Source organism: Trachurus trachurus (genome assembly GCF_905171665.1).
Source record: "Trachurus trachurus genome assembly, chromosome: 21".
Lineage (NCBI taxonomy): Eukaryota > Metazoa > Chordata > Actinopteri > Carangiformes > Carangidae > Trachurus > Trachurus trachurus.
In genome coordinates, this window is record NC_139899.1 from 24,214,727 (window position 1) to 24,229,233 (window position 14,507).

A 14,507-nucleotide genomic window follows, 5' to 3' on the forward strand; every position below is an offset into this window, starting at 1 on the left:
TTGATCTGAAGGTTTGGAGAAACCGACCACATCCGACACCTGAAGTTTTATCACTTTCTAGTCAAACCTGGTTCATAAAAGACAAACTGGTTGTGTAACTACTGGATTTATTAACACTTATTAGATTGGATGTTTATGAATGATTTTTTTATGTAGATTTAAGACATTCATCAATGAGGATAGCTTCACAGTTAACAGGTTGTTGGACTACTTGAACTTTTAAAGGATGATGATTTCAGGCTTTTTATATTTTTATGATTTGGATCAGTAATAAATAAATGATTGTATACACGAAAAAAAAAGGAGGGAGGCTTGTGAGTTTTAACTATAAGCTAAATAGTCTGCTAATCCTTATACCTACATAGACATTTTTAAACTTATATCCCTCCAGTGAACTGGTCCTGAGGTAAGTCACAGTTTGCAGGATTTACAATAGACCTTTTAGATTTCTTGTGTCTCTTGACCTGTTGGACTTCTTTGTAGAGGTGGAGCTGTGTTGCTACAGGTCAGTAATAATGACTGTGCAGTCAGTAAAAGCACCACAACCAACAGAAATATTAGAAAAAACAATGACAATGTTGTTAATTGTAAATATCTTCTGTATCATATTTGCTGTAAATGTGTTCACACAGCTCAGAGTGCTGGATGCTGGTGTTTGTACGAGGGAGGACTCATCACACTGGTTGACTACTACAGCAGCTGTTGAATCCTGCTGCTGCTGCTGCTGCTGCTGCTGTTGTTAAAAAAGACTGAAGTGTCTGTCTGTGAGGAGACTAATTACTGTCTTCCCACTCTTTAGTCACAACGAAGAAGGAGATGAAGAAGAACCGCTGTTGACTCACGGTGGCACGATGACGATCTGGATGAAGCAGATGAAGAGAAAAACGAGGGAGGCGCAGGCAACGTACGCCCCGAACCTGGAGTCCACCTGTTTGGAGTACTGCAGGGAGGAGAGAGGAGGAGAGAGAGACGGTGATTCAATATGTGACAATTAACTTCTTGACAATGTTCGACTAAAAAACATCTTCAAATTAAAAGCTTTGAAATAAGTTTTTTCCACAAAATGCCTCATTCTCAAATACAGAACATTTAAAAAAAAAAGTTAAGTGCTTTATACATGAAATGAATTATTTGTAATTATTAGAATCAGAAAGCCTTAATACTGTTGCATAACTGAAACTTAAAGCAGAAGTGAGTGATCCGGTCGTTTTCGCTAATGCTGCGTTCCAGGCAGGCTTTTGAAATCGTAAATTACAGCTTCAAGTCACAACTTACGACTTTGTAGCGTTCCAGGCAACCCACTCGTGTTTTTCCGACCTGTTTTACCGGTGAAAGTCACTATAACGGCCACTCGTAACTTCCGACCGGTGAACTCGTACCAGATAGAACTGGTACCACTTCACGGTCGGAAAAATACAAGTTTCCTTGAACGCACCATAACAGTCCTCGTCGCTACGTCACCACATTCACGGCGTTCCTTGGCTGCACACACAGCCCTGCATGCCGTTCTCTCTCCTCATTGGATAAAAACTGTAGGATACGATAAATGTTTTCTCTTCGGCTCAGAGCAGAGCAGAGGGACTGAGAGACCCGTGTTTCAGTCCAAACACTCTATGTAAGTGATTGCTGTCGGAAGATATAACTATTTAAGACTTATATTAACACAAATATATCACTCACTTCTGCTTTAACTTTAAATTATTAGAAATAATAAGAATAATACTGATTTTGATCCAAAATTGCAGCTAAAGGTGCATTACAGAAGGAAAAAAAAACTACAGTAGGTAATACAGCAGCAGCAGACACAGGGTCAATACAATAATTAAAGGGGCAATAAAAAATAAAGCAATATACAGTACAATCTCTCTTTTAAAATACAAAAAAAGGTATAAAAGGAATAAAAGTCTCAATTTTGAGCTTGTAAAGCCAAGAACAAAAGAAAAAGGTGATGTAAAACCAGAGCTTTCAACCACCGTGACTTTTAATATCAGACCCGAAACACTTGAACCTCGACTCCTGAAGACTTCAGACTTAACCTGAGACTAAACCCTGAACGATGCTCTGTGGTTTTCACCCTGATATAAAATAATCCAAACACCGACTGAACTTTGTCCTGTGGCATAAATAAATCAACAAATACTTAAACGTTTCCTAAAGGACAAACTATATGGTGGAGAGAGTGAGGACAAACATCTTTTGTCATTTCTGTGCTGCTGCTTCTCACTGAGAGTTCAAACTACAGCATCAACCCTGCAGAGACCGGTAGCCGGTATCAACACCGTCTCCTTGGAGCTGCTTCACACAGCTGGAATGAAGTGAGATGATTCAGACTTTCTGCAGAGGGAAGATTGCTTGTCACGGCTAATTACTGGCTGCTATATTGGCTGTGTGTGTGTCAGTGTCACTGTGTGTATGTCACTATGCGTGTGTGTGTGTGTGTGTGTGTCCTGACCTTTTTCTCCAGGTCAGGCTCTCTGAAGGTGAGCAGGAACTTCTTGACGTGTTCGGAGCGCAGCCGGTCGATGCTGCGGGCGTCGATGGCTCGGCCCAGGAACTCGTCCACCTCGTCCTCCGGGTTCAGGTTCTCCTGTGTGTTTCTGAAAATAAAATGCCTGGATAAAACAAGATGAGACTAAGTGACGTTTACGTCTCCACAGACCTGGAAGAAGGCTCCTATATAGAGAAACTCGACACCTGCTAATTATTATATAACTGTTAGACTGTTGCCATGACGACCTGCTGCACCCCGGGGCGCAGTATCGTCTGGTTTATGGTACAAGAAGTGAAAAAGACTCTGATGAGCCAGTTCCTTAAATCTGCCAAGTGTCACTTACACTGATTGGCCCCGTTGACAAGAGCTGATCATCTGATGAGATATTGTGCTACACTGTGATTCATTGTGCCATACCATAATATAATTGCACTTAGAAAAAAAATTCATGAAACAAAAATCGTGTTCTGCTAATGTTAATGTGGTCACATGACCCCTCCTGTGCTCCTATACTCAGCATCAAGTAGGAGACGTCTTGTGTCTAATCTTTGGTATATTCATAGAAACCATAAATTTGCCATGAATTATTATTTAAAGCCGAGTTTTTAAAGCAGGTCTGATAACTTGTCTGAAGAGGATCTTGAAGTTTTGTCACGTCTAATTAGATGCGCTACCTGGATGGAAATACGTATGTCTTGTTAAACTTTCATTCATTCATTTTCTATACCGCTTATCCTGCAGGTCTCCAGTCTATCGCAGGGCTGACATATACAGAAAGACAACCACCTTGCTGTGAGGCGACGGTGCCAACCACTGCACCAGGTAAGATACATATTGGATTGGACAAAGACAGGGGACAATACAAAACAACACAGATGATACAGTACCAACAGTGCAACATTACTGATAATAATAATGATAATGACATAGGGACAGTGTCTGATGCAACAAGACGCTGGTCACCACAGTTTATACAGGAGTTAATAAGGAGAAAACCTTATAAAAAAAACTTATCAAAATGAACCAGGTCAGAAGTCTCTCTACGCATTTAGATTGTTTACACTTCAATCACAGGAATCAGTGAAATGACAGGAAGTGGAAAGGGAGCAGCAAACACCTCCGTCCAGACCTGAACCACCGACGTGGTGGTTCAGAGCCGACGTCTTAATCCCGCTGATAATAACTCTTAATCGTTGGCAATTAATATCTTAAAGCAGAAGGTAGAGAAGAGTTTCAAAAGCATTTTCCAGACTCCTGACTTGTTCACCTGCGATCAGGGTTAACGTTAAAGAGGCAGCAGTCAGAGATAACGTCCAATTATATTTCAACACTACACTGTGATAGTGCATCTATCTACAGTGAAGATGCTCTCTAATGGAGCATGATTTAAAAAATACAGCATGTACTTCTGGAGGAGGAGGAGGAGGAGGAGGATGGCGTCTACACTTGAGTGACTGCAGCTCTGTGATCACTGACAGACACTTTTATACTGTGCATGTCACAGCTGGCTGCTCCACTTTATGAGCGCCTCCGTCTGACAGCAGGACGACAACATGTTTGAATTCAGACGGAATAATTTCAACTCCCTCTAAAAAAGGACTTAAGAGTCTGACACAACTTTATCGCAGTCACTAACATTACAAACAGGTGAGGCTGACTCAGCTGACTGTCAACCAGCAGCAGTTACCAGCTGTAAAACCTGCCCCATCCACTTAATATCTGGGTTTCTATGGTAACATGGGGCAACTTTAAAGGGATAGTTCAAAATTGGCCCTTTGCCATAATCCATATAGTCATAGCAGTAGGTTCGTTACAGGTTTATTCAGTGCAAGCTATTTTTAGAACGGCAGAGCAGAGCCGCGAGCTGCTCAGAGCTATACGCTACGGAGGCTCATGGGATTTCTTGGTTTCCCTCATCAAACTCATCAAATACACAATCCAACAACTCCAAAACGCTCTGGTGGACAAGTTGTGACCTGCACATTCACCACGCTTTGAGATAATAACAGAACGTTACCAGACAAGAGTTGTTTTCGAGGCAAATACAGAGACTGCTTGCTGAATAACTGTCCCCGACAGGAACGCACATCAGCGGTTTTGCATGAATTTACCTCGCAATCAACTCTGTCTTGTAATGTTCCGTTATTATCTCATAAAAATAGCTTGCACCGACAATTAAAGGTAACGAACCTACTCCTAACACTATAGGGATATATTATTATATAATTTGCCAAACTGTTGAACTATCCCTTTAAGTCCTCCAGCCACAAAAGCTTAAAAATTACTTTGTCTTGTCACGCGTTGTCATGGTTTCTGAGTTTATTACTTTGGACAAATAAAGTGAAAACTAACTGAACAGCAGTAGATTTAAAGCCGTGGTGCAAAACGACTTTTTTTCCAAAGCTCCTAAAAAAACTCTGTGTCTAAGTGTTTTCTCTCCATCATTAAATATTCACAGCTAAATAAACAAGCATCAAAGTTAAAGTTCAGGACGACGTATCCTCAGGCATTTTTTTTATCTTTTAAAAAAATTAAAAACAAACTTGCTCACGTTAATCTGCCTCACCAGGTCTGCAGGGGCTTGGTTTGATCTTGCATGAATGATTGACAGACACACAAACCTGCCTGATTTGCATTCAGATGTTGCCCTCGCTATCTCTCTCCAGCTGAGCCTCCCCCCACTTTGAAAACCAGAGACGACGAAGACGCAGACAAGAACGGTTTTTTCAGCCTTTGCGATAGTGACTTAATTGGCCGTTTTTAATTTTGCATGAGGTGTTTCTGCTGCTCCGTCCACCCCCTGTACCGCCCTGTGGTGTTTGACGTGTTGATGCATCATCAGGTGAAGCTGTGCAGAAACCAACTCCCCACAGTAATGAGAAAGACTTTCTTCTTGTTTGTTTGCATATCATTTCTGCAGCGGCAGCGGCAGCAACAGGTTGGAAACTTGACTCGTGTCATTAAACTTTTATGCTCAGCTCTCTAGGTGTTTATAGCATCCAGGTGCACGGTGCTTTAATGCCACCATCTGTGCTTTGTTTGGGCACATTGCAGAGCATCTTAATGGACGTTTACATCAGTGATAAGCAGCTACAGCGTTAAGTCGCACAGCACTTCAACACTGCTCATGCTAATGTGTGTTTTCCGCTGTGGGATGGCAGGGATAAAAACACACAGCACAGCAATGTCCTACCTGACTCAAACTCTTTTATAATGACTTTAAAGTTATGCCAGTTATGATTTTCTTTCAGGGTTCATGTTGATTTTGAAATGAGAAGTGCAGATTGTGATTTACACACAAGAGAGTTGACGGTAAGTCACTACTCACTTGTCCTTGGGGTCTTCAAAACCCTGCAAGACACAGAAGAAAACAGAAACATGCAACAATTAGATGTTAATAGATGATTAACTAGAAATGGAGGCTTTCATTAGTCTGAGAGCAACGACTGGGAACGTGACTCCCCCAACTCATCCCATCAAAGATTTACAAATCCCAGTATTCCTTTATAATAACTACACATTATAAACTTTGAATTAAGTGTTAGTAAAAATCATTTATAAAGCATTCTCCCCATGCTGATTCTAATTAGCATGTCTTTAATAAACAGTTATAAAAGTTGAACTCATCTATAAAGAAACATCTGTGCAGCTTAACTGCTCATCTCAATACTTTATCATTTACTGACAGTTAATAAACAGTAAATAAATGATCTCATGAACCACTGACAACTGCTAAATAACTTGATATAATACTTAATTTTTAAATGTTGAAGTCATTATTGATTAGGTACGAAAAACAATAACTAAAAAACATTATAGATGATCTTATTAAAATAAAGTTAGACATTTATAACTGTATTATTATAACCCTTTCCACTTTCCTTCTTTAAATCACAGTAAATTCAAACTCTGGAAACGTTCACAACAACTTAGAGCGGAGGAGATAATGATAACTGTTAAATCATGAATAATGAGCAGATGAAACATAATCGTTCACTGCAGCACAGACATCTAGATCCTCAACATCAATGCAGCGGATGAGAGGAAGCTCAGCAGTGATGCCCACACACTTTTTTTTCCTAACTTATAGATTAAATAAACCACAGTTCATGCACTTATTGTTTAATATGTGGTGTTGCTATAACTTTAACCAAACCAAATGATCTTAATCCTCTAAATACAATTTTTTACCCCCAATTAAAACTGAGTTAAGGAGCTTCAGTCCAACTAATCATCCCTCTGACTGCATCATCCCTCTGACTGCACATCTACTTGTTCAATAATAATAATTAGCACATTCAACACATTGTAATTTGCAAAAAATAACAGCTGATGACATAACATCCCTCCTCCAAGAACTAACTCGCTGACACAGATAATTAGAAAGAGCCAGAGAAAAATGAAATGAAGCAGGAGGTATGAAAGGAGAGGCTCCCCGTGGCTGGAAGAGAGGGAGCAGGGGGGAAAAAAAGAAAAAGAAAAAGAAAAAATGAAGTAGGCGTCGTCTCAAAAATGAAAGATATTTGCGTCAAACTGGGCTGAAGATTGGCAGCGCTCTATTCTTATCCCATCAGTTCTCAGCTCTGCACAGCGAGAAACAAAGAGTGTGCGGTTCACGGGTGATTATAATGAGACGGCAAAGTCCTGAGATCTGAGATAGAAAAGAACAAGTCACCGAGGGGAGGAATGAAAAGTGGAGGTTACAGTGTGGAGCAGACACAAACTGGAAGAGTTTCACTTTTTCCTTTTTCATCCTCCAAAATGCTCTTGAATAAGAGTTAAAGAGGTTCTTAATCGATCAGATGAAAAAAAAACATAATACTTGAATCAGATTTCTGTTTTAGTTCTTCACTCAAAGAGCTGAGTGCACGTTCAGCATCTTCCTTCATCGCCCTGACTCCGACTGATAATCTGAGCTCAATGACTCACGCTAAATAATCATCCACATCCAGTATCTTCTTCTGAACAATAACATTTCTGCATACATTATTATGTAATCCTGTTGTAGTGTGACGTAGTGGTGGGTTCAAGAGTTTATCCCCGAGATGAAAAACAAATCAGTGAATTGGAAATCATAATTTTACATTTATTTTTATCGTTTTCTCATCCTATTAAGTTCAGTCTCTCGCATCTTCTTATAAAAAGGAAACTAATTAGAGTCACAAGAGTTTGTATTATGGGTAATAATGGTGTGTGGAGTACATGATATCAAAGCAGTGTGCTGCACTCCCTAAAAATATACACAACATGCAAAAGCCCCCCACTCCTCCACCCACTTACTGAATCAGAGCCCATAAACCACCACACATGATGATTTTGCATCTTTTTCTGTGACATTTTGCAGGAAACAAAAGGTGGCATTCATAGACAGGCTGTCTGACTCACAACAAACCCTCACAGGAAGGTTATATCCATTATTAGATTTGATTATTGAGCTGTTTACCTTCACTAATCTTACTATTTTGAAGTGAAATGTTATCGTAAGAACTTAAACTATGATCAGGAAGTTCCTACTTTTAACTCAGCTCTCTGACATAACTGATCTGTCCTGAACATTTGTGGCCCAGGTCTCGTTTGCATTCAGAGTCCATGTCTCCGTCTAACAGAGTGTGTGTCTCTGGCTCCCTCCTGTGGATGAACACGTTAATGAAGGAGCATCAGGAGCTGAGCTCTGTGAATCCTGTGAGTTAAGGTGGAGGCCGAGAGATGTTGCTGCTCCTGTTCGTTCCACTGTTTCTAAACATGTGGAAGAACAAACAGCAGCAGAAAGGAGAAAGCACATGTGAAAAAGTCAAAAGTTAGTTGCAGACCAAAGCTCGGCACCATCAGTGTCGGGATCGAGCAGAACACAAAAAACAAAAAAAACAGAACATCCATCCATAACACCAATCCCTCCCTCCCTTTCTTCCTCCCCTCTCTCGCTGCCATCGATATAAAATTTCTCCCCCATGCCCTCTGCACGTCTTTGACTCTTCACGCTCTGCAACTTCCTTTATCTTCACAGCTTCCTGGGTGATTAATGAGCAGTGTGGAGATAGACAGAGGGAGAGAGTGATAAGCCGGGGGGGCGGAGGGGGAATCGGGCGGTGGTGGTGGTGGGGGAGGGGGTGAGGGGGGGTTGACAATAAAGGGAAACTCAACTGTGGCAAATAAAGTTGCTGTCAAAAGCACTAATGTTTCTGCAAACTCTGAAAGAACAAATACACGCACACACACACTTTGGTGACACATGCATCTGATACGAACACAATGTCAGGACCAGTAATTGCATGAACTCAACCGGAACAACAGGGGATTTTTTTTTTAAAGATGAATCATCTTAGTTGTTGTGTTTTGTTTGTTTTTTTCTATCAAATTCTTCTCTGTAAATCTCATTGTAATCACTTTGTTGCTCTGAATGTCAATGTGAATGTTCAGCAGGTGGCGCTCTTTCCTCCTCTTTCAGCCATGTTGGCTGAGAAATAAAAAGCTACAAACTACTTACTGTATAAAGACAAATTACCTGGAAGTGTAAACTGTTTTTGAAGCATGATAAATATATATCACACCTCGCCTTCAGAATAAAAGCACAGGATAATAAGTAGATTAAAAAGAAGATTTTAGGTAAGATAGTACATTATTTATGTAATGTTTCATATGGGACAGTTTACGATATGTTTACTGCTCTGATTCTAAGTCTGTGATCAATTTCATACAGAATGGGCTCTATATTACATATCTTTTATGTTGTTTTTTTATGGTTTTACATCCTGATATTGCACTCTTTACCAGTTTTTATATCCCTTTACCTCCATAATTTCCTTTCTGTTTTCATTGCAACCTTACCTTTATCTTTATTGTTATTTATTTATTTTCTCCTTATATAAAGCACTTTGATCTGTATTTCATCATGAAAGGTGCTAGTTGAAACGTTTAAAATGATCATAGTATTCCTTATACGTGCTTTGTCAATAATAAAAAGACCACTGAATGAAAGAAAATTATCATAGTATTCATACTATTACATCTTTTTATCCGAAATGATTCACAAAACATGTGTTTGAGTTCCCTCAGACCAAGAGTTTGATGTTATCATGAGTCGTAGATGCATCTTTTCCAAACAATTAACCACTGTCACTAATGTCCAGTTACTAATAGTAACACAAATGTTCTCACTACGTCTGTGACACTGATCATTACAGGGACTATTCCAGTTGTTTGTGTATGCATACATGTACTGTCTATATTCAAGATTCACTGGTCTTAATAATGTGACTGATCAGTGTACTGTACTTCATGCAGTAATCATGAGAGACAGAGAGACATCTTTACTTTCTGTCCACTGGATCCCACAATTCCCATAATGCATCTTGACAGCAGGATCTCTCTCTCTCTCTGCTTTATGCATCTTTCAAACTCCATGACCCCAGGCTGGAAAAGCAGGCTCTCTGTTATAAATGCATAGTGTCTCCAGCTCAAACTGAGATAACCCTGATGAGAAAACATTGTTTTCCACAAACTCCCCACCATGAGTAAACCTAAACTTGATAAAAGGGAGCGTTAAAGAGAAATGAAAAACTTATAGAGAACTGTGTGTGTGGCCTGACCTTCCTCACTGTCTGCCCAATAATAGATTCAGCTAGAGAGGTGGGTGGATGGATGATATGGATATAAAGAAAAACAATGGTGTGTGTGTGTATGTGTGTGTGTGTGTGACTCAAATGTGAGAGTATCCATTCTCTGAGTGAGTCAGTGTTTACAGGGTCGGCTCAGCAGGGAGAGCCACAGTACGTAAATAAAAATGATTCTCGGTGTGGTCACATCGCTGCTGTTCCTTCAAATCTAATTCAGCCCACGAGAGGGTGAAGTTAAGACGATGGGAGTCTCTCTCTCTCTTTCTCTCTCTCTTTAGCTCTTTTCTTGTTTTGTTTTTTCTTCTTTTACTACCCAGCTGGCAGCAGACGACCAGCAGTTTGTTGTGGTACCTGCTTCACTTCAGCCGCCCACATGTTGCTTTTGTGTCTCTGAGTGCTCCCGGGAGCCTCTCAGGGACACGAGGCGATGCCAGAGAGGCGGCGTGTGCCATGTAGGCTCCATCGCTCCTGCTTATCAGGACTGCAGATGAAAGGATTATGGGTATTAACAATGTGGTGGGTTCATCATCACCAAACGAGAGCCGAGATGAGATGTTGACAATAGAGTCACCTGGCTGCGGCGCTCTCATAACACCGGCAAAGTGTGATAGAGACGCTACGGAGCAAAGATGGGTGGGACACGTGTTAACAATTGGGACTTTCTTTAAAAAAAAAAAATCTTCCTCACCATCCTCTTCATCTCCTTGGAGATCTGGTTCCCACCCAGATGGTTGTAGAAGGGACGGTCGGTCCAGTGGCCGCTGTTGTGGGTCACAGAGTTGGTCCTCTGTCGGTTCATTTTGGCGATCATCGCCTTCTCCTCTTTCTGTGGAAGACACAGAAACGCAGGTTAGAGTATACTCACTATACTGTATGACGACAAAGAAAATGAGAATAGACAGAAATAAAATCACTGTTTCTTGTTTGTGGTTTGGTAGCAGCCAGTTCAGCATTCTGCCTCTAATGGGGTGTGATGTTTTTTTTATATGCACCGTTTAACAAAAACACTTTCAAACTCCAGCTTAGTTTATTTGACAGTCAATTACTTTTATGTTTCTCAAAAAGACAAATAGTTGAGCTGCATCCAAGCAAGAAACTCTGGGGCTGAAATAATGAAGTAAGATCAGTTCCTCAACTGGCCACTAGAGGACGCCTCCAAAACTGAGTTATGCACTTTCAGGTTTTACAGCAGAAATAAACAGTCGGTACAAAAAGTGGTTTTGGTGTCTGTAGCAGCTAATTTGTCCTTTTTGTATAAAACTCAACCATTCGGATTTTATTAAGGCTTTAAGTTTAGCAAAATTGAGGGCGTTTGAGGCTGCTTTTAGTGAGATGGGTGATCCCCGATTCCCTGCCTCTTTGGGATTAACCAGGATTTAGGAGGGGCCAGGCACTGCCAAGATGATGGCAGCGCAGCAGCCCGTTCTGAGCTCCAGAAACCTATCGGTGATGTCACGGAGGCTACGTCCATCTTTATTTACAGTTCGTGTTTGTAAATTATAATGCAAAGATGTACATATTAAACTCTGTCTGTAGGTGGTTGGCTTCACATTATTCAGCTCAAGTCTTTTCTGATGCAGACGACAATTTAATCAAAGCTTCTAATGATCAGTCTGACTTTCTATTTTTTGTAACCGTGATAACTAAAAAGCCTGTTGTTGCAGTCTCATCTCCAGAACAGCCATTACTTTTATTTTCATCTACCTATTTTCACCATTGAAGAAGCAGTCAAATCCAAGACACCAGCAGCAGCGAGCATAGATCATCATCAGCTGCAGTGTTGTTGTGTATATACGATAAAATCTACAGTAGAAAATGCACCAGGAGATAATCTCCTCCCACTGCAGACATCAACATTAAACATCTATTTACTCGTCAAACTGTGAGAGGCAGTAAATAAAAGCATCACACTGTAACACTGTTTTTGTTTGCTCTGGAAATGCAGTCTCGTCTTGTGTTGGAAAGATGCTTCCTGCAGATTCAATATGTATCTGTATGTTTTTTTGTTGTTGCTGATTTTAAGACAGCATATTGTCTCTAGGGTGTTTTTTTTTCCTTTCAAAAAATAGGAATATAAAAAGTAACCACAGTAATTAGATTATACAATCTTCCTTCTGTCTCACAGCATGAGCAGCAAAGTGAGAGGAAGATATCACTTCACATGACATGCTATCTATAATCACAGCTTGTGATAGTGCTGGAGGACAGAGACAGCTGATAAAAGGAGTACAGTCATAAACAAACTGGAGCTCATGCAGCGAAGCAGAGATGAACTCCTCTCTCGAACGCACTTTTGCATGTGACAGAATCGCGCTTTATAAACAATGATATGTGCAACAGTTAACACTGTGTTTTTTCAAGCCTTAATGCAGATACATCAGGCCCGAGGCAGCAGATTAGACCTTGCGAGACAATAAATGGTGAAGCTACAGGAAGTCTGCAGAACAAATGGTATTTTTAGAAAATCATTTTACCCAGGAATTAAGAGTTCTGTTTTTTATTTTCATTTTTTATCCAGCTTTAACCGGCTGTTCATTTTAAACAGATACGTTTGAGGCCTCAAAATAGGCATTTTAGCATCTTTAATCATGTTTTCTTTGACGTGTTGATCCATAACAAGATATTTTTGTGGTTTTGAGAGCCAAAAACCATCAAAATTTAGTTTTACATCTAATCTCTCAGGCTTCTCACAACAGGTTGGTCTCAGCCAATCAGAGGAGATGAGGATCTAAGCCTCTCTTCTAATTGGCTGGCTGTTTTCTAAATGGTCTAGTAGTAAATATAGAGCAGACTTCAGGTAAAACCAAACCAAAATCCTGCAAAATTGGATGATGGATTCAGGTGGGTGGTGCTTGTTTCTTTGTGACATCACAAAGTTACAGGAAGTAAGGGCTCAGTTTCTGAATACGGGCCATGCGCTCTATATCTCTGTAAACTGAGGCTTTGATACTTTCATAGTATTGATATAGAACCTAGAGCTGATCTATAATTCAGAAAATATATAGGTTGAAATTTCATTTTATACAACATGGCACCTTTAATACATTTTTGGCACGCTTAAATCCAACCAAAAACAACTCTTATATCTACTATATTATACAGCACCTGCCCAAGTATGTTACTTGACGTTTGCGGCAGCTTTAAATAATATGCTCTTATTACGGTATATATCCTTTATATGTGAGCATATATTCGGACAAAGGCAAGGACTGTACCCTTTTCTGACTGCAGCCCACAATGAGGTAGGTTTCTATGTTGTTCTTCTTCAGCCAGACGTTTCTATCTCCCCCTGATCCGGGCTCCACGTCATAGTCACCATTCAGATAATTCATAGTGGCCTTAGTGATGTGGATACGCCTGAAATGAGAACAACTCACATCAACATCAGCAGTAAACACAGTTTTAATAAAACACGCTGGTTTATGGGTGGTTTGAACTTGACTACGAGTGTGGAGATACATACCCAGCTTGGCCCCCTGCCTCCATCTGATTGGCTAATGTGACGTCATTGGACCAGACATCAAACTGCCACTTCCTGAGTCCCAGCACCCCGCAGTGCACCCTGCCGCTGTGGATACCCACTCGCATGTTCACATTTACCCCAGTTACCTCCCGTACCAGCCTGCAAGAGACATCACAACAGTCAGTCAAAGTATCTTTCATCAACATCGTCCCTGCGCTGGTGAGCAGGATCTTCTTCCTTTTAATATTTGGATGGACCACAACAGCAGGGCCAGTCCTTTGACCTTGAATATCTCTGACTGACTGACTGACTGACTGATCATCATAATTGGTTGACAAAATGCCATGTGACTGAGTTGGAGTTTCCCCATTGGCTGTTTTCAAAATGAATTGGTGCAAAGGGGTTCTGCTAGGGTTAGCATAAAAAGCACATTCGATGCTAGATTCAGAGATTCACCCTGACGAAGACCATATTTTGGTCGAAACGTTGGTTTTTAACACAGCTTGAATAAATATTTTTGCATCTGAGGCTACGAGTGTGCCACATCCCTTTTTTTTCCTAGATTCAGAGACGGAGACAGGAGATATATACAGTATATATATGTAAAACTTTGGTTGGGAAAAAAGGGTTCATTTCTAATTTCCTCTATTTGATATGAAAAAGACCCCACTCTGATATTCTCATCTCAATGTTACTACATTATGCATTAATATAGTCTTTCAAATTAAAAGCTCTCTTCAGTGGAAAGCACAGTGATTTGAGTTGTGCACTGTCATTTCCAGTTATTTCTGTTTCTGTTGTTTATACATGCTAATCATATCTGCTACTTTCTTTAGCTTAGCAGTTACCAGTGGCCTACTTGGTCTGTAGAAATAATGATACATGTAATTAGAGCAGGAAGTTCCTTTGCCACTGTGCTGGACAAGTGGAGAGAAGAGCC

The 14,507-nt window shown here is 40.4% G+C and overlaps 1 protein-coding gene across 1 annotated transcript in view; it reads right to left on the reverse strand.

The window, feature by feature from the left end:
* The window catches only part of adcy5 (adenylate cyclase 5), a gene marked incomplete at its 5' end in the record, with an annotated part of 89,802 nt that overhangs the window by 12,071 nt on the left and 63,224 nt on the right, over nucleotides 1-14,507 (reverse strand). Inside the window, 6 exons of the mRNA XM_083996007.1 lie at nucleotides 843-940; nucleotides 2,453-2,597; nucleotides 5,820-5,842; nucleotides 10,793-10,930; nucleotides 13,320-13,461; nucleotides 13,568-13,726. Of these exons, the coding sequence (XP_083852133.1) occupies nucleotides 843-940; nucleotides 2,453-2,597; nucleotides 5,820-5,842; nucleotides 10,793-10,930; nucleotides 13,320-13,461; nucleotides 13,568-13,726 (705 nt within the window). The remainder of the gene's footprint in view (nucleotides 1-842; nucleotides 941-2,452; nucleotides 2,598-5,819; nucleotides 5,843-10,792; nucleotides 10,931-13,319; nucleotides 13,462-13,567; nucleotides 13,727-14,507) is intronic.